This window comes from Poecilia latipinna, unplaced genomic scaffold, assembly GCF_001443285.1.
Source record: "Poecilia latipinna isolate Pla-1442-1.1 unplaced genomic scaffold, P_latipinna-1.0 Scaffold2114, whole genome shotgun sequence".
Classification (NCBI taxonomy): domain Eukaryota; kingdom Metazoa; phylum Chordata; class Actinopteri; order Cyprinodontiformes; family Poeciliidae; genus Poecilia; species Poecilia latipinna.
In genome coordinates, this window is record NW_015114730.1 from 57895 (window position 1) to 76378 (window position 18484).

At 40.5% G+C, this 18484-nt stretch overlaps 2 protein-coding genes across 3 annotated transcripts in view; one reads left to right on the forward strand and one right to left on the reverse strand.

Moving 5' to 3' along the window:
- The window catches only part of LOC106936294 (1-phosphatidylinositol 4,5-bisphosphate phosphodiesterase epsilon-1-like), a gene marked incomplete at its 5' end in the record, with an annotated part of 50587 nt that extends 44181 nt beyond the window's left edge, over positions 1-6406 (forward strand). The window contains 4 exons of the mRNA XM_015017170.1: positions 550-747; positions 858-1070; positions 1758-1966; positions 3003-6406. Coding sequence (XP_014872656.1) covers positions 550-747; positions 858-1070; positions 1758-1922 — 576 coding nt within the window. The remainder of the gene's footprint in view (positions 1-549; positions 748-857; positions 1071-1757; positions 1967-3002) is intronic.
- A 1913-nt stretch (positions 6407-8319) lies between these two features.
- Positions 8320-18484, reverse strand: part of LOC106936295 (protocadherin-15-like) — a 43292-nt gene continuing 33127 nt past the window's right edge. For both annotated transcript variants that reach the window (XM_015017174.1, XM_015017173.1), the window contains 2 exons: positions 15797-15926; positions 8320-9660 (listed from right to left, as the gene is read on the reverse strand). In XM_015017174.1, coding sequence (XP_014872660.1) covers positions 8899-9660; positions 15797-15926 — 892 coding nt within the window. In that variant the 3' untranslated portion in view covers positions 8320-8898. The remainder of the gene's footprint in view (positions 9661-15796; positions 15927-18484) is intronic.

Genomic DNA, 18484 nt, shown 5'->3' on the forward strand with positions numbered 1-18484 from the left:
TTCATTTTTTTCTACTTTTGAGTCTTACTCTTCACTTCTGTGTCCTGCTGTGATCACATTTGTGGAGCCTCAAGCACTTACAGCACTGTTATATCCGACTGATTCTGGTTATGATGTTTTTCTTTTTTTTTTATTCTGTGTGTGTGTGTGTGTGTCTGTGTGTGTGTGTGTGTTATGTTTGGAACCCCTGCAAAACAAATCTACCTATAGGTATAAATAAAGTAACTTAAAGAGCCCCAAACAAGTATTGCCTGCATAAACAGTGCAATACATGAACATCCTTTTCAGTCGGCTGACATTTCTTCATTGAAAATACTTTTTTGTTTGTTTTATTTTTATATTCAAGTTTCCCAAAAAACTAAGATTTAGCTGTAAACCATAATTATCAAAATTAACAGAAATAAACACTATATATAGCTTTATTACGTCTTTTCCTCCTTTCAGTTTCCAAAATAAGTAAACCTTTCGATCATATTGTAATTTAATTAAAATGCACCAGTTCTTCGTACTTTTTTTGAAGTTTGTTTCTTGTCGGTTTCATTAATTCAGAACCTTAACGACAAAATCACTGTCCTGGAGAGAGAGGAGGAGGCGACAGTGGGGGGGAAGGACGCAGCAGGAGGTGGCGGCGGCAGTGGAGGAGAGGATGAGATGTTCTTAGTTCAGGTCCATGAAGTTTCACCAGAACAGCCTCACACTGTGATCAAAGCCCCGCGGTACAGCACGGCTCAGGACATCATCCAGCAGGTGGGTCCCTAAGAAATTATTAAAGCCTGGCACAGAATTCCAGCTTTATGATTTCTACATCATATTTTTTTTTTCCTCTGTTTTCTTTTTTTTTTTTTTTTTTTTTGTAAACACTTTCAAAGGCAAAGTATTCCTACAGTATTCTGTCCAATCCCAATCCCTGTGACTATGTGCTGGTGGAGGAGGTCGGCAGGGACGCCGGTTCTAAGAAGTCCTCCGCCACCAAGCCCCTCCAGCGGGTGCTGCTGGATCACGAGTGCGTCTACCAAGCTCAGAACCGCTGGCGGGGCGCCGGAAAGTTCATTCTTAAACTCAAAGAGCAGGTAGCTCGAAACACAGAAAGATATTTCCAGAACAAGATGCTTTTTTTTAGTTTTTTAGCTTCCAGTGTTTGGTGCTTTGTTTTCAGGTGATGTTTTTGTCTCAGTTGTTGTTTTCCCAGTTTTATTGTTGTATGAGCAGAAACAATGTGTGGCTGCTACACGTGTTCTCCATCCTTCTGCTTCTACTCGTTCTCACAGCGTTACACATAAAGCAAACTGTTTGTCATGTTCTAATGCGCTGTTCAAGCTCTGTGTTATGTTTTTAACAATCATAATGGCTTTTGTGTACCTGCCGCTGCTGCCTTTGGTTTTGTTGTTGTTTTTTTGTGCTCTGCTTCCTTTCCATGTTTTTTTGTGATTCATTATGCAGTTTTAATGAGCTTGTAAACATCTTTTTTTGTCTCTGCATTTTATTTATTTATCATTATTTTTGCATCTGACGCCTTTCGCTATGAAACTGTAAATAAAGCTCGCTAAATAAAGCTTAAAGTATATTTTTAAGTTCCTTTTTTAAGTGTGCTTTCATTCACAAATAATGCACAAGTAAAACAGCAAATGAATCAGGTTATAAAAAAAGGGGAAAAGGAGAGGAAACCTGGATCCTACCTTTATGTTGAGGAGATTGAAATAGCCATTTGTGACATCTCTTATTTTGTGCCATTAACACCAAACCCCTTCTTCTTCCAGTTGGCGCGGGAGGACAAAAAGAAGGTGATTTCCTTTGCCAGTGAGCTGAAAAAGTTAACCAGTCGCAGCCGCAGCATGACGACTGGCATGGCAGCGGACGGCCCCACGCAGAGTAAGGATGAGCGAGCTGCATGCTGTGTGGCTCTGACAGAGCTCCAGGAGTGAGGCACACAATTTGCCTGCTGTCTGTGCATGGAGAGGCAACAGAGGTACTGTATGCTGTCTATAACCTCTAACATTACATTGAACTCACTGCTAGCAGAGACATTCCCATACACTTCCACAGGGACTGGCACCATTTTAAGTCGGTGCATAAATTCAAGTATGTCTTTATTTTCATTATTCAGAACAAAATTTCCTTACTTTATTGCCCTCTCTAATAGTTCTTTCAAAATAAAAGCAATTGGAAAAAAAAAAGTTTGAGCAGAGTTATATTGAGCAATCGATTTTTCAGTGATCATGGCAGTAAATGTGGCAAAATCTTCTCTAAGAGGGCAAATTTACATACAAAAATAACTTTTTGACTGAACACGATGGAGAGTCTGTTATTCTTTTTTAGGCTCTGGCTCTTTTCTGTGCCAGAAAAATGCAAAAGAGTTCTAATTGAGTCTTTCATTATCATTGTGATATTTGGCTAAATCAACAATGAAATTGTTCACCAGACATAGAATCATCCTTCTTCCATAACCATCTCAGTCTCCACACATGCGTCTTGTGGAAAACTTGTGTGTTGACCAGATGAGAAGGCCCAATGAAAAATCTCCATTAATCATCAGAGTAATCAATACTCTACCAAAATAATCATTTCCTGCAGCCCTAGGTTAGTTTATTCTACTGCTTTTCACACATTTTTGGAAGGAGTTTCACTAGTTGTAAAGTGGTCCATATGTGCACAGGGTTACTTTGCTACTGAATTACCAATAGAGCATGAAACGTGTAAATCATGTTGTGATTTTTGGTCTGAAAGAAGTTTATATCTGGAATCACTCTTCAGATTGTTTTGTTCTGATTCAGACATGTTGACTGAAACAAAACTTCATTCCACCAACTCAAATGTAGTACACCAACCACCAGCAGCATTTCAGTTTCGCTTTCTAGCATTAATCCATTTCTCATGATTGTTTTTATCTGCTGTGTGGTTTTGATTACAGTTCATCCTTGTTGGACCTCTGTGGTTGTATCGAATAAATACACATATTTTCCATTCTAAATATAAAAATAAAAGTCATATTATGTTCTCTGCAGGGTATCTGTCTGCTGCTGCAGGTCTGAAGGTGTGGGTGACTGAGGGTAGGGTGGAGGCTGGAAGGTTCATCCAGGGTTCCTCCTCCTCCTCCTCCTTTAATAGAGATCTCCAACTTTTCCAGCCTCCTAGCTGCTCTTTCACCCTCCGAGTTTTGAAGCTTCACCTCCTTAGGAACTGGAAGATCCACACATGAGATCCAGGAGGAAAACTTGCACTGACTACTTGTAAACTTGGAGGAATTTTCTGTTTTTCCCACAATTTCTGAAGTGTTTCCACGAGGAATTGTAGATTTTGGGGTAGATTCTTCTTAAAGCGAGGTGTGCATAACAACCTTGTTTCCTCACTTGGTGGAAGGATGGACAGGAGTTTGGGAGATTCCCAAGTGTCTGTCCCCATTCCTCTCGGTTTCTAGTGATTGTTAGGACTCCAGAGATGGTCCAGAGTATCATGGGCAGCTGATTTTAATTGCAGTCTTCAGGGACGGTAAATAGCACTAAAATATTCCTCCTGTTTCTGACGAGCAGGAGGAAAAAATCCCTGAGGGACAGTTAATTGACAAGTAAGTATGAGTTTAAACTGCTAAATGAGCTGCTCAATGGATAAATGTTTTTTTTTTTATTGGACACAAATTATTGTTTTGTGGTTAAGATGGTTCAAAGGAGGCAACTGGTTTGATGTATACTGATACTCAAGTAGTGCCAGATGGAGGAAGATCTTAATTAAAATGAAGGATATTGTAAGTAAGGAGATTTTATTCTTCCTCTCTTGGGTAAAGACATTACAGCAGAGGCAGACAAGCGGGCTTGTTTGGTTCTTCTTCTCACTGTCTCAACTCTGTGGTGCTGTAAGAGCACAGTTTGAGGCAGTGAAGTAAACTTTTCCACTTAGTTATTCACTAACAGAAGCTGCGAGGCTCCAGGCAACTTGTCGAACACTAACGTACCTGCACTAAAAGCAACAGCACACATGGCAGCGTCCTAGAACAGCGTAGGTGTGCAATATTGGTTTCTGTTTAGGAGCGATTGTGGAACTCTCTGTTGCTTCACTTTAACGTGGCTGAAGAATGCTGCAAAACTGCCTCAGACTTCTATTTGAAGATGTTTTTAAGGAGGATTTGAAGCTGTTGCACAGAAAATTTAAGAGCTCGCATCTCTTGCTACTTACCATTTTGGGAACTAACGCTTTAGGAAAATATTCGTTTTGCAATTTACTATTGAGAGGCCACTGTACGTCTAAAATCCGTGCAAATTTTCATTTCCCAGTTTCTCAGTCTAATGTGTAACAAGATTTTAAGCGGATGCTCAGTCAAATGGTTCCTATAAGTTCATGCAGCAGTGCAGAGTTCAGCTCCTAATTTTTTTCGTGATTATTCTCCTAACAGCATTTTGCACATTTTCTTTCTTTTATTTGTGTTAGATGATCATATTGTGTTTTGTTTTCTTTATTTTGACCATTTTGTGTTGCTTTTATTGTGAACCAAGTTTTTTTTTCTTTTTATTTAAAACAGAAGAAAATGTGACATGAATTTTATTTGAGTTGTTCATATCAGTGTATCATCTGAGCTGAAATTTTAAAGTTGTTGGAAATATTTTTTGTTAAAAAATTAAAACTAGAATCACTTTTGGCCAATTCTTCCCATTTTCATCAGTAGGTTTTTATTACTATTTATTTTACTTAGAACTTTAAATGTAAATGTATGTTTGACGTCTGATTTGTAGATATGTTAGGTCTCCCTCACGTTATCTCTGATCCAAACTAAAGAGCGCCTCATGAGGTAAATTTTTTTTTTTTTTTTTTTGGGCAAAATTAAGTCTGTAAATGAAACAATATTTAGTCTATAATTTTCCCTAGCAAAACCTTCTCGGAAAAGTTTAAAAAAGAAGATGTAAATACGGATAAAAAGTAAAACTACAAAAAAAATATATAATACACATTACAGTTTCTACTAATGTGGATAAGAAGCTGTTATTTAATCTGTTAGACAAACTAAGATTTGCCTTCATTGTATTTTTATTTACAACAACAAAAAAATAGCTTGCATTTCAGCTGAATATTTTATTCTTCAAAAGGAAAAACCTTTAGTTGTTTTGCCTGGTTGGTGATTTCTGATGAGAGGAACACCGATTTACCAAAACAAGCAGCATTACCAACCCTAAAGAGCCGTAAATAGATATGGAGTTGAATTTGCAAACCACTAAATCGTCAGGTTTTAGTGGGACGAATCATTCGTTAAATTCCTGATAATAGTTTGTGAATCCATTACTAAGATTTGAACTTGCATTCCAACATTTTACTGACTGATCGTGTTCTGATTTATTAGCTTTTAAATTTCAAAAATCCTTGCCCTTCTTCCTTTAGTCCTCGTTCTATCTGGAGCTAGCACAGTGCCAAGAAAATTAGTTAGAATTTTAGTGCAATATTGAAACAGTTTCTTCACTCTTTCTGTCTCTCTAATTTTATATTTTTAACTGTTGGCCTTGAATTATTGTTGTAATTGGTCAGAATTGATTTCATTTACGCGCACTGATTATCATCCGACAGTGGGGAGGTCTGGTCCCAGAGGCTTCTGGTAATTAAGGTAGATGAAACACTGATCCCAGAAACCACGACTTCATGTCAGTGATAATGAAGCTTTAATCCTCTGATCCAATCAGACAGCTACAGATTTGAAATTAAACACAAAGAAAAACCATTATGTTCGGCAAAAGATAATATTTCATCAAACAACCGTTACCTGCAGCCTCCGTGGCCTGGATGAAAGCGATGTCAGTGCAGGTAGGAAGAGTTTCTGTTAGGCTGTGAAAATCTGTGAGCAATCTGAGTTTTTTCACATTCACATCTTGCTTTCCTTCTTCCTAACCTGTAGACCTCATTTCTGAATGTAATGTGTTTGTTTTTTTTTACAACCTGAGAGAACTGTGTGTGTTATTTATTTTAATGTGAAGCCCTGGTTGGCAGTTATGTTGTTTCTGTAAGTAGTTTTTCTTTTTTTATTTATTGTAGTTAAAGAAGAGGTACATCCTTCTCCTTTGACTTGACTCAAACTTATTTAGTCATGTAAATATTTTAGTGCAAAGTTTTGTGCAGTAGTCATTCTCGTGGCATATTATCCTGCAGTTACGCAGTAGTATCTCTTACTGTCATATTCTTCATTAATGTGGAACGAAAAGATTATTTACATTTTGATGTATTCTTTATATCCACTGAACTTGACATGTCTTTGCTTGTTGTCGGCTGTGTTGCATCTTTAGCACTATCTCCATAAAACGTTCAGTATATCATCTACCACCCACGATCTGTGTTAAAACCCGTCATAAGCACGTCTATTTACTTGAATTCCTGAATGGATAGTTAATGATGGATTTGTCACATAGCAAAATCTGAATAAAATGCAAATATTTAATGATGTTGCACATTGGGGTGTCTTATGTAAGCTCAACAGCGGTGGATAAAAAGTCAGTTTTATTTTAGAATGGTAACTAAACTACAGAAGTAAAGATATCGCTAGATTTTTGAATTGGGGTTGTGTGGAGAAGTTATGAGTTTTCATTATCTCACCTGCAATCGACAGCGTTCTGAGCAATCTTGGTTTGGAGAATTAGAGAAGTTTTCATGACAAATTTTTAAAATATTATTTTAATATATAATTGCCACTACTTACACATGAGAACTTTGTAAAACTATATTTACCAGTGGCTCTGTCTCAAAGCACCTCAAAGTCCAGTGGTGGTTGAAATCATTCAAAAAGACGTCAGTTCAGCGCAGGTCATAGTTTGGACGTACCTGTCAGTTTGTTTGTGCCTGTACGCCTTACTCCCAAAATGTTCCGTTTAGAAAAACAAACATTATCGTTCAACTTCAGTTTTGAGTTAAACATCATTTTACTATTATCCCATCTTGTGGCCTAATGAGCCGAGCTTAGTAGTTTGCCATCTTCTTCAGTGTGCCACAGTGGACACAGCTTTCAGTGACATAATCAGGCCATTTGGTTGAATCCATAACAGTTGCTCAGACGTGCCCAGCCTTCCAGAAAATGTTTGAAATGTAACTCTGTGGCTCAGTCAGCTATTTCCATTTAATAAGGAGCGCTCCGTGTCAAATATCAGCACCAGTACAGCTCAGTCTTTCGAGTCCCTTAATGCAAAATTATGCAGTCATCAAATTAAATGACCAGTTTTAAAACCTGGTGATTCTGCAGGTTAATGATCCTTCCTCTCTGAGCTTTCAGATGAAACAATTCACTATAATGTGCTTCGCAATTAAAAAGTTAGGCCACTTATATCATAAGGAGCCTTGACAAGGGAGATGTGTTCTGTTAAGTGGATCCCACAGGAAATTAAAGAGAACTCCTTCCTGCAGTCAGGATGGGCTGAAGTCTCACTAAAAACAGTCAACTGTGAAAAACCCATAGAAAACATTAACATTAAGGAGATAGATAATGCAAAATGAACTTTTACGTAAGTCTTGCTGAGTACCTGGAGGTTGCGTATTCTTCAATCCGTTCAGATTCTGTATTATGTCACAGTATTGACTGTCAGACAAGGTCATTTAAATTTCTCACAATTGCAGGGATGCTGAAGCTACAAGTTTATGTGATAAAAATGATCCAAATGCATTCAGTGCCATTCTAGGCAGTAGTGTTAGCGAGCTGAGGCCTTGTTTACAAACCATGTTCACTCATATTTTGGTAGCATATACATTTCTAAATGGTATCTGACAGGTTTTTTTTTTATATATTTTTTAATCAATTTGGGAGTGAACATCTAGAGATAATCATATCCCTGCAATCAAATTACAAAAAAATGGCTGAACAGGCAAAGTGGAACATTTTGCAACCTAGAGGTAGTAACGTGCTTCATTTGCATTTAAAGAGACGGCACCAACATTAGTTGCTCTTGGATGTTGTAGCAGTGGAGCTACAATGTCGAGGATTTAAGACCAAGGCACTGTAGTTCCACTTTATATAGACCACAGTTGAATTATGTAAATGTGAAAAGGATTTAAAAACATGATGTATCCACATTAAAGTTATAACTTACTGCAATTTGTATCTGCTTGTTTGCTTTTCTGCATGAAAGGCTGAACTGCCAGCATCTCACTGATCTCAAAATAATTTCCACTTTAATTGTAAATAATCAACAGCATGTAGAAGACATAATTCATTTTTGCACTTATTAGAAATAGATTCTGTATTATTTTTCTTCCTCAGTATGTTAAAGTTCTTTTAATGGTGGGCATTAGTTGTAATGTCTTCTGCAGAAACACTCATTTGTGCAGCACCGCAGCAGCAGCAGCCACAGCCACAAATTCATTTTCCAACAGATTGAAACTTTATTTGGATCGAGTCTGCCAAGCAGCTTGACAAGAATAAAAAGGCAAGTGTGAACAATACAAGACTGCATGTGTCAATGAAATGCATCAGGCAAATTTACGTCGAGTTGCACCATTGGCCATAAACCTGAATGAAACAAGCACAGTTCCATACAGACACCAGTCGCTTAAAGGGCCATTAAAAAGAGTCAAGTTTTCATCCCCTCACTCTTAAAGTAATACGTGTTACCACTGTAGGTCCAGTTTTCTGAAGGTGCTGCAGCTCTCAGATCAGCAAGGCTGAGGAGATGCACAGATTGAAACACAGAAATTACAAAACAGACAATTTACTGCTGAACCTGCAGATGGCAAATTAAACCCCATCTCACTGGACATAAATTAAAAGAAAAAATAATTAGTTTCATGTGATTTGAATGTCAAGTCATTTTTAGCTAGTATAAACCAATCGATATATATTTTTGCTGTACTGGAGCATCTCCGTTAGTTTCACGGAGAACGAAAAGAAAACGTACTGAAAACATTAAATGGACTTGGCAATAAGGAGCGAGCACAGTGGCGTTGAACTCAGAGTTTGGTCATGGGTATGTGAAGGCTGTTCCAGGGGCCCATCCACAGCTCCTCCTCATCCGACTGTGTTCTGTCACTCGGGCACTCCAGAGGTTCCCTGGAAACGGCATCAAGGCTGCCGCTTCCGTCCACCTTTGACTCGAGCTCGCCCTCTGCTGGCCCGTCTTGCTCCGACGCGCTCTCGGGCTGCTGCTCTGCGACAGCCGGCGCCGCCGGGAGCACGTCGGGTTTAGACATTGCGCTTTCGGGGCCTGTGTTGTTGGTGCTGGTTGACCCCAAGGACACGCTGGACTGTCGAGTGTTTAACACATTCAGCATTTTGTGAGAGCTGGAGAAAGAGGAGGCGGCCGTTGCCGAGGCGGCCCGTCTGCAGCTCTGAAAAGTGCTCAGTGTGTGGCGCCCCTCTCCCGCTTGCGTCTTGGTGGTGTTCAGGGGCACTCTCTCCTCCAGCGTGGCAGCCATTTTGTCCAGTTTTTTAAAGTGCTTGGCCAGCCGTGAGCTGAAGATGGGAGAGCTTGGTTTTAGATTGTTCTTTGCGGAGCTGGCGCTCTGGGAAGGACCCGAAGCGTTGACCGATCGTCGGGTGCGTACGATGGAGCCGTTCTGGGCCACATAGATCCCACCGTTGACGTTGACGTGGCTGTTGTGCGTGGCGGATAAACGGCTGCGTTGGGTCTCTGGCACGCTCTCCTCACCGGTGGAGCTGGTCTCGTACTCTCGGTCAACCATCAACTTGATCCGCCGCTTTCTACCGCCAGGCTGGAGGGAAGACACAATTTAACTTTTAAATCAAAATCAAAAACTATTGTTAAGTCAAATGGCTCGTTGATGAAAGAAATCTGTTTTTTTTTTTTGTTTGCGTCTTTGAGGAGTGGAGTTTGGAGAGAGAAACAATCCACCTGGTGCGTCCGTCTTTGTGTTTTTACAGCCAGGAAATGAGTCCATTGAAATTGTAGCTTCAAATGGTTAATGTTCTGGTTGTTACACTGATGTACAGTGTAACTCTTTCTGCTTTTAATTCAATTACTTTTTGTGTCATTTTACAACAAAATTATGTTTTTGTTTTGGAAAATATGCAAACAAAGTGATAGATTACATCTGAAAGGAGAGCTGCAGTATAAACAATGGATCATTTTTTTTAATCCACAATCAATAACAGGATGATCAGTCGATACCAGATAGTGAGATTTTTTTTTTTCCTTTCGTTTTTAAATGAAATCTCCCACTAAGGGACTCGTTGCACCAAATGGATTTGTCAATATCTGCCAATTCAAGTATTTCCATTCTCCGAACGCATAACTTTTTTTCCACTGCGGCTCATAAAGTGATTCTGAGCATTTTAAAGCAGCCTTTCATTAATCTGCTGCTTAAGTTTTAATTATAATAAAGCACAGACATAATCGCTTTGAGAATATGACATATAAAAGATGTTAACATTTTATCCTTCTTGCTGTTGAAGCTTAGAGCCAGCAGTGCTGCTCTCTGCACACACACACACACACACACACGCACGCAGCCAAACACTATGCAGGATGAAAAAGACTTGTGAAAAATAAATCCAATCTGCTTTCACACTGTGCAACCCCTCACAGTTTTTTCACTTAACCTTGATAGCATGCGAGAAGGAATAGTGGCAGCATCTCTTCGCCCTGCAGATAACAGATGTGGGGAGAGCGGACTGATCCCGGGAGAATGACGCACGCAGAAGGAGAGATGACGAATGAGAAAAACTCTGCTACAAAGAGAGATCAGTGAATAACAATGTATGAGCTGCAGCAGCTACCGCCGAGGCTTGTTCGGATAGCAGCAGAGCTTTTTGTACCGGAACGACAGGTTGTCAAATACGGATGTTAACCTGACACAGATTTTTTTTTCGTATTAAAAAAAAAGCTGATTGGAGAAAGGGAGTTTAAAGTCACAAGGAGATATAAAAGATAGAGAGTAGCAGATAACAGACAGTTGGCAGTGCAGCAGAGGACATGCTAGAAATTAAAGCTACTGTGAGCGTAAATCACAGCAGGCGTGGAGGACAGATTACAGCAGCAGATTCCACTCAGGTAAGAACTGCACACCCACAGCAGGCCTTCTCACCGGGTCCTTACTTAGTGGCGGAGCGTTTCATCTCAGATGGGGGGCTCAGGCCTGATTGGCATTTCAAACAGCCGATTCATTTCCCCAAACTTCATCCTCCTCTTTGTGTCTTCCTCCTCCACTTTGGCTGCTGCTCTTCTCGTCCTCTTCTGTGTCTTCCATAATGGGCGACAAATCGTCCGAGGCGTCCATCACACCTGAGCCGATGTGGTTTGAATTTCGCCTGCCGGCTGCGGACTTTCTCAGTCTGACGTCGCCTCCCCTCCCTTCCTCTTCCTCACTGTTTTCTTCGCTCTCTCGTCCGGACCTTTTAGAAGAACGAGAGTTTCTCAACGTTTTGGGCCTTGGCGCTGTGGAACTTGAATCCCTTTTAGAGTCGGTGCTGACGTTTCTGTGTTTGCTACTTTTTGAGGCGTATCTTTGACCTTTTGACCTTTCCCTGCCTGATTCTTCCTCCTCGCCTTCGCTCTCGGTTCCAGACTCCTCGTAAGAATCGGACGCCTCCTCGTCCTCGTCCCGACTCTCGTCGTCGCTCTCCGTTTCCAAGTCCGACTCGTTGGTTTCGGTTTCCGCCGTCGCCGATGAGGTTGGGCTGCTCCTGTCAGACGGGCTGAATTCAGACGGAGACTCTCGGCTGCCGCTGCCTGTTTCCGAGTCACTTTGTTCGGTCATGCTGCTCCTGCTCTCCTTCTCTCCCTCCCACCGCCTCGCTGTGCGTCTCCTGGCAGCCACGGCTGCCGAAACGCTCATATCTCCTACAGAGCCGTACGTCTCCCTGCTTTTCCTGTCGCTCCAGTGTTCATCGCCCACCCTGGTGGGCTCTTGCATCCTTCTGGCTAAGGAGATAAGACCAAAGGCCTCGTCCAGCCTTTGTTTTGCTGGTGCAGGCATACTTGCTCCGGTGAACGTCTGGAAGTAACTCCCATCGATGACCAAGCTCCCGTCCAGCCCCACCAGGCCTGGGAGCTCTCTCCCATGCTCTGGCCGGTTGCCTCCTCCTTGCACTGCTGAATTTTTCATCCAACCGTTAGTCATGCTGTGTCTGCTGTCTCTTCCCCAACTTCCCAGCTCTCCTCTCTGCTCTTTTTTCAAACTCCTTTCCACTGCCTCGCTCTTTCCTCCCTTTTTATTTTCCGACTTCCCTGCCTCCCGATTCCCCGGGCAGACATCTTCTCCCTCCTTTCCGACTTCCATGGGTCCCACTCTGGCTTTGTTCCATGGTAAGTGGATGGCCGGAGGTGGAGCAGACGTGTTCATTCCCATCACGGCCTTTAGCCTGGCAGCTGTGCTTGAGCCTTTCAGCTTTCCACCGTCCTGTTGTTTTCTGTCACCCTCAGCTCCTGGGGGTCCTGGGGCTCCCGGGGTTTTTCTCGGAGGTTGAACAGGTGGAGGATGGGAATTTTGGTGGTCAGTCTGAGTGTCTAATCTGTTGCCTTGAAACTGTCTCCTCACCTGTCATTGTGATGATACATATTGGGATTATTGCTTTTTACTTTTACTAAAAAAAAAAACTTCATTTAATTAAAAGCACCATCAAAGACAAAACTTTTTTTTAGAGACAAAAACAAGCAGAATCTAATACAATTTTTTTGTTTTGTTTTTTGCTTTAATCTTTCCAAAATATTGCACATCCCCTCCTTTCAAGCTGCCTGACATAGTGGTTAATATTTGAAGAAAATCCAGGTTCATTGTCGGTGCTGCAAACACGAATAAAAGAACAACTCACCGCTACGTCCAGAACAAGAAAGCGAGTGGATTTTAAACTCACCTGTTTGATCAGAATGCTGTGGAAATGCCTCGGTGTGAGAGGGTTTTTACAAACTTTTAGTTTGTGCTCAACTTTTCAACCGTGCTCGTCTAAATGCAAAGTTTTCCCCACTGGCTTTTTGTTCTTCCAAAATGCTTTGCTATGGATGTTTCCTCCCAAAAATAGCAACGCTCTGCTGATTCAGATCCTGTCAACTTTAATCCTCTGCTTTTGATCCCAGGAACTAAAAAGGTTCTTCTAGACAATTTAACCTGTCTGGATGATGAACCCGATGGTTATCTCTGCTCTGCTGCCTTGTTTCAGCTTTTTAAATGTCCCCCCACTGACTGCTTTAGTGGGACTTTAACAGTATGCATTCATTCCTCCACTTCGGACGTGCAGAACATTTCAGTAGCAATGGAGCAAGTAAGTAACTTCGCTAATAATTTGCACTGATTGTATTTTAAACTGGTGTTTGTAATCCTGGTTTGTTTCAAAAGCACTGCCTAATAGGAATCCTGATCAGTTCAACCATTTTCTAGCAAGCAGTTGTCGTTTTATCACTGTGAACTTCCACTTTGGAAGGGTTCTGTTCAGATAACAGCAGTATGTTTAAACAAAGGGAGAAAAGCCTGGAGTCCTAATAAAAGCTTCTATTTTTGAAAATGCAAGCACATTAGGAGCTCTGCACATTCAGCTCCAAACAAAACACGAGGAAGAATGTATGAAATTTCAAAATGATGAAAATCATTTGGGTGGATTGGGCTGCTGTGCTCCATAACTGCTGCTCAATTACAGGCGAGCTTGAAGTTGTTTTCTCACAGAAACACCAATTTCAAGGAAATTACCTCTCCAGCACATGACTTTTGAAGGTATTTTGAAATTTGTGTTACAGTAAATAGCATCAAGTAAAAGAAACGTCCCACTAGCATGATGCTTTAACCATGCGTCACAGTGTACCATGTCTTGAATTCATTGTTTGATGAAAATCTGCAACCTCTATTAACCATCTGTACGTCACCTGTCCTTAAAATGATGCACTATTTTCCTTAGGCCAGTCAATGTGCTCTTCTGCAAACTGTCACAACTTCCAGGTAGCAGTAGAAATCATTGACTGACTCCAAGTCATTTTAGATATTCTTTAAATCCACTGGAATGGTTGTGGTTTGACTTAAATTTAAAAAAATAAATAAATTAGGTCGCTTTAGTGGTGCACCCTGTGAAAGTCTGTATTTTTTATATGTTCTCCCCCGTTTTCAGTTAGTATTTTAACCCATGGATATAAATTTATTACAACCAGCACGGACAGCATTTGGTGCACTCATCCTTTTATATCTCTATGACACCATCTGTTTTTTTCACAGACTGAATGACCCAACTGATTAAACTCCATGCTGCTATTATTTTAAACACAATCCTGTCGTTACATTCAAATTCAACTCTTTAACCATAGATTATGGTTTTGATCCCATTCGGGGCAGTGGACTCTTGTGAAATATGACCGATTACGACCTCTCATCAAGCCAAAATATCTCTTTGGGCATCTTACTGATAAGTTAATTTATCGAGGTCATACAAATGCCTTTTTCATTACAGAAGGCTACGTAGAAAATTACTTTAATTGGTTGGTTGTCAAAGCGGGTACAAAAGGTTTTAGCCATGAACTGACTCACGAGCGGGTGGCACAAAACATCCGATATCAGAACCCACAACACATAGGTGGTTGAAAATCCAGGCATGATGCAACAGAAACTGCAGAAGTACACAATAGTAAACAGATGATCGTCAGACCCCCCCTAGTATAGACACTAGGAAGGTAGATAATTTAGGCTTTGTGGAACAAAAAGCATGAAAAATCATCAAAATTGTATCTCATGTCCTTTGATGCATCATCAGCAGCCTCTCATCAATAGCTGATTTAACCTAGTGGGCAAGGAATTACTATGGGAATCCTTTGTGAAGCACAACAAGACTGAGCTACAGCCACAAGTTCCAATTAAAAGTTGCAGAAAGGATGCTTTGTCTGCACCTCGTCTAACCTTGTCAACAACACAATGCAAAGCCACATTTTGTACACATTACGAATGCATGATTGCAGAGGCAGCGTGCTCTGACGGAGTCTGCCTGGAGTCCTGACCTGTCCTCAGCAGAGGACATGTGAAGAATATTAAAAAGGGACAACTTAACAAGAAGCCCTGGACTTTATGTCCACACTGTTCCTGGCAATATGTTCCAAATTACACCTTCATAGGCTGATGTGTGTGGTAATGACTGACACACACACACACACACACACACACTTGCAGAATGTTAGCCAATGTCATGAGATTATTACATTACACATTATGTAATAAACATAATGTAAACATTTTATGTTTATCTTTAAAACGATAAACATAAAATATTTGTTAAATGTATGTCTCTAATTTATATTTTTACTGTCTAAGTAAAATATTCACATCGTCTAATATCTTGGTGTCTTGTCTTTTCATCCAGTTAAAAAAAAAACAAAAACATGAAACAATAAATCTAAAACAATAAATTACATGCATTGTTTCACAGAGCTGGCCTGCCTGTAGCATTAGCAAACTAATCAGCTGCTGTTGTCCCTCCAGGACAGTAGATGGCAACCAAGAGTACCTACAGTCTCATACACAATAAGGCTACTGACAAATTAATATTTTTTTAATGCTAGTCGTAAAAAATTTGAGGTAATGCAAACGAAAAGCACAAGGTTTGGTGAACATGTTACAAATGGAAACATTTATTAGTGTCAGCTGATCTCTCCTGGTGTCTAAAAAAAACAGAAACTGAAATCACTCAAATCTTTGGAAACATTTTAACATCTTGGCTGCTCTTCATTTTCCCCTCTCACCTTTGTTTAACTCAGTTTCTGTCATTTCTTACTTTTGTGGATATGAAATTGTTTCTTTCGCTGAGGAATCTTTTTTTTTTATTATTCATCATGTTTTAATTTGCACCTAATTTGACCATGAATTATTAAAAATAAAATAAATGTCACAACAAGAAAGCTTTACCACTTCCCTTCGACCTTACCTCTCCATCTGACTCCTGTGGGCTGTAGTAGTAGCTGCCGTCGTCATCGACCACAACCTCTCCGTACTCATCGTAAAGACCGGAGGGTGAGATCAGCTTCCTGCGACTGCCGTACTGAGGAAGCTCGTACCTGCACAAACAGAGTAGGAATTTAACGACGTATTGCAGATAAGAAGAAGAAAACAAACAAGCAACCAGGGAGCCCTTATACTTTTCTACTTCTCTCTTTATGCTGAGCCACGTCAGCCAATCAGAAGCTGAGACGGGAGGGAAAGAAGCTTGAAAGAAAAGCGCACACTTCTCTATCCGAAGTCACTTATCCGAGAAGTGACACATAGTGCAACAATGTGGCTCAGCACAATGATAAGCAGTCTCTAATGACTTGCCTAAACAAAGCTGCCTTAATCACAGAAGGAGCATTTTGTTGCCAGGGGCCATTCTGTTTGTGGAAGACGCAGGAATCGATTCCCCCCCATCCCCTCCACCCCTTACGCCTCTCTTTGTTGTCTGTTGCTGGGAGCACTGCCCGACGTCTGCCCGGCCAAGAAAGCTGTTCTGTATCACAACTTGGGCTCCGTGCCCTGTAGCCAGCAACTCAGACAGCCGGTGGGTCAAAACAAAGAAAAAAGTATTCTACTAAATGGTTTCCTGAAAACAATATGTCGCAGTGTGACTAACTGAACAAATTTGCTGTGAGTCCATTACCGGAGTTGAACGGAGAAGTTGTCTTGTGTAATTACTAAGCTTACAGTCGGTCTGTGGGAGAAGTTGCCCTGGTATTACATTAGGCAGCCAAGTAATAAACAAACGGAAGAGGGACGGGGATGACAGATGGGTGCAGGTGAGAGGAGAGGAAGGTCGAGGGGGGAAAAAGACACAAAGAGGAGAGGAACAAAGGAAAGAGTGAAAAATGAAGGAGTTTGAGCAGAAAGACCAGGTAATAGATAAATGTCACATTCAAAAAGCGGACGGTTTTACTTCCTCAGGCTAATGTAGTGAATCTTAGTCGGTCTAATCTCTGATTATGAGTTTGCAGACTAAATCTAAAGTCCAGCGAAAACAAAAATATTAATATTCGTTGGTACAGATCTGCTTTATTTCACATTTTACCCGTTTCTTCACTATTCCTCCTCTCCACTCTATGTCACCACTAGAGGGCAGTAGTAACATTACCATCACATTCAGCTATTTCAAAGGAACAAGCATCACTATTGGTGATTTTTGCATTTGTGAATCACTTCCAGCCTTCTTAACATAACATCCCTGTGAATGTTAAATAATTAGACCACAGCATTTTATCTTTTTAGGAAAAGATTTTAAAAAAAAAAAAACTATTCAAACTATGATTTTTTTTTAAATGTTTATAATTTCCGTGTGCTTTGCTTGTCGTTATATTTGACTGAGATTATTTTAATCTAAATTGATTGATTTCTTTTTCTGAAGCAGAACAATGAGGGTTTCCATGTATCTGATGAAGAAAAGCATGACCACATGACCATGATGCCAATGATGTGTATTGTCTTCCACACATAGCGTTTTTACATTTAGACTAAAAAGTTTAGTTTTCTGTTGTCCGACCACAACTTTACTACTTCCTCTGTGTCGCTTGTAGGAAACTGAAAATGGGATTTCTTACAGTTTTTTTCTTGCACTTGTTCACAGAGTGTAGCATTGTGGAGGGCACAACAAATAGTCGTTGGGTCAAAAGCTTCTTCCACCTGCTGGCTGCTCCTATCGATAAATGCTTTCCTTTGCCTCGCCAGTAAATGTAGCTGAAAAACAACTTCTTGGTAGGTTTGTAGCTTTACCTTACTTTTTCGACAGTCAAACTGTAAATGTTGAATAATTTGACCAGATCAGTCTGTGCAGATCGTTGTTCTACTGGATTTGAGAATGGTACAGTTGTTAGCATCAACTAGCTCACGGTTTGAAACCCGGCCTTCACGTTCTCTATGGATACTCGAGCACCAGTTTAAAAACATGCCTCTTACTCTAAATTGCCCATACGTCAGAGACCCTCAAAGACTGGACTGGAGATGTCCCTTTAAGATGTTGAAAGCTTTGGGTTTGGCTTAAAACCAGTAAGCTTGAGTTGGCCGTCAGTTTCTTCAACAACCTTTGTCAGTTGGCTGAGAGGGAAGACAAACCTACTCATCTACACATGCACTGACTGAGATGACTCTGACCACTGATAATTAGGTTTACTGTTGAAGCACAGATGCTTCAACAGAACTAAATGGAAGCGCTAGAAGCAGTAGAGAAATTTCCTGTTTTCCCTCAAGCTACACAAACATGATGCCCCAGCCTCATAATTTCTCATTTAATATGAAGCTGGAGCCAGAAGAGAGATAATGTTTTTTATGGTTCAAGCCACAGAAGTCCAATATAACTTGCAATACAGTATATTGCACATAACCAAGGGCATGCTTTTTTTTTTTTCTTTTGCTTGTTTTTACCCTTTTACCAATTATCTCTAGAAAATATGGTCCATCAGGTTGGACCATGCAGCTCGGTAATCCAGCATGGAGACAATATTGCACTCTGTCGATTTTTTGTTTTTTAAATATGTGCTTCTTTATTTACTCCAACGTTGCCTTCCTGTGAATCCTATCCATACACAATCTTTCCACAAACTACTTTTGTCAAATTGAAACATTCATCGATATAAGTGTTGCAACATTAAGATGA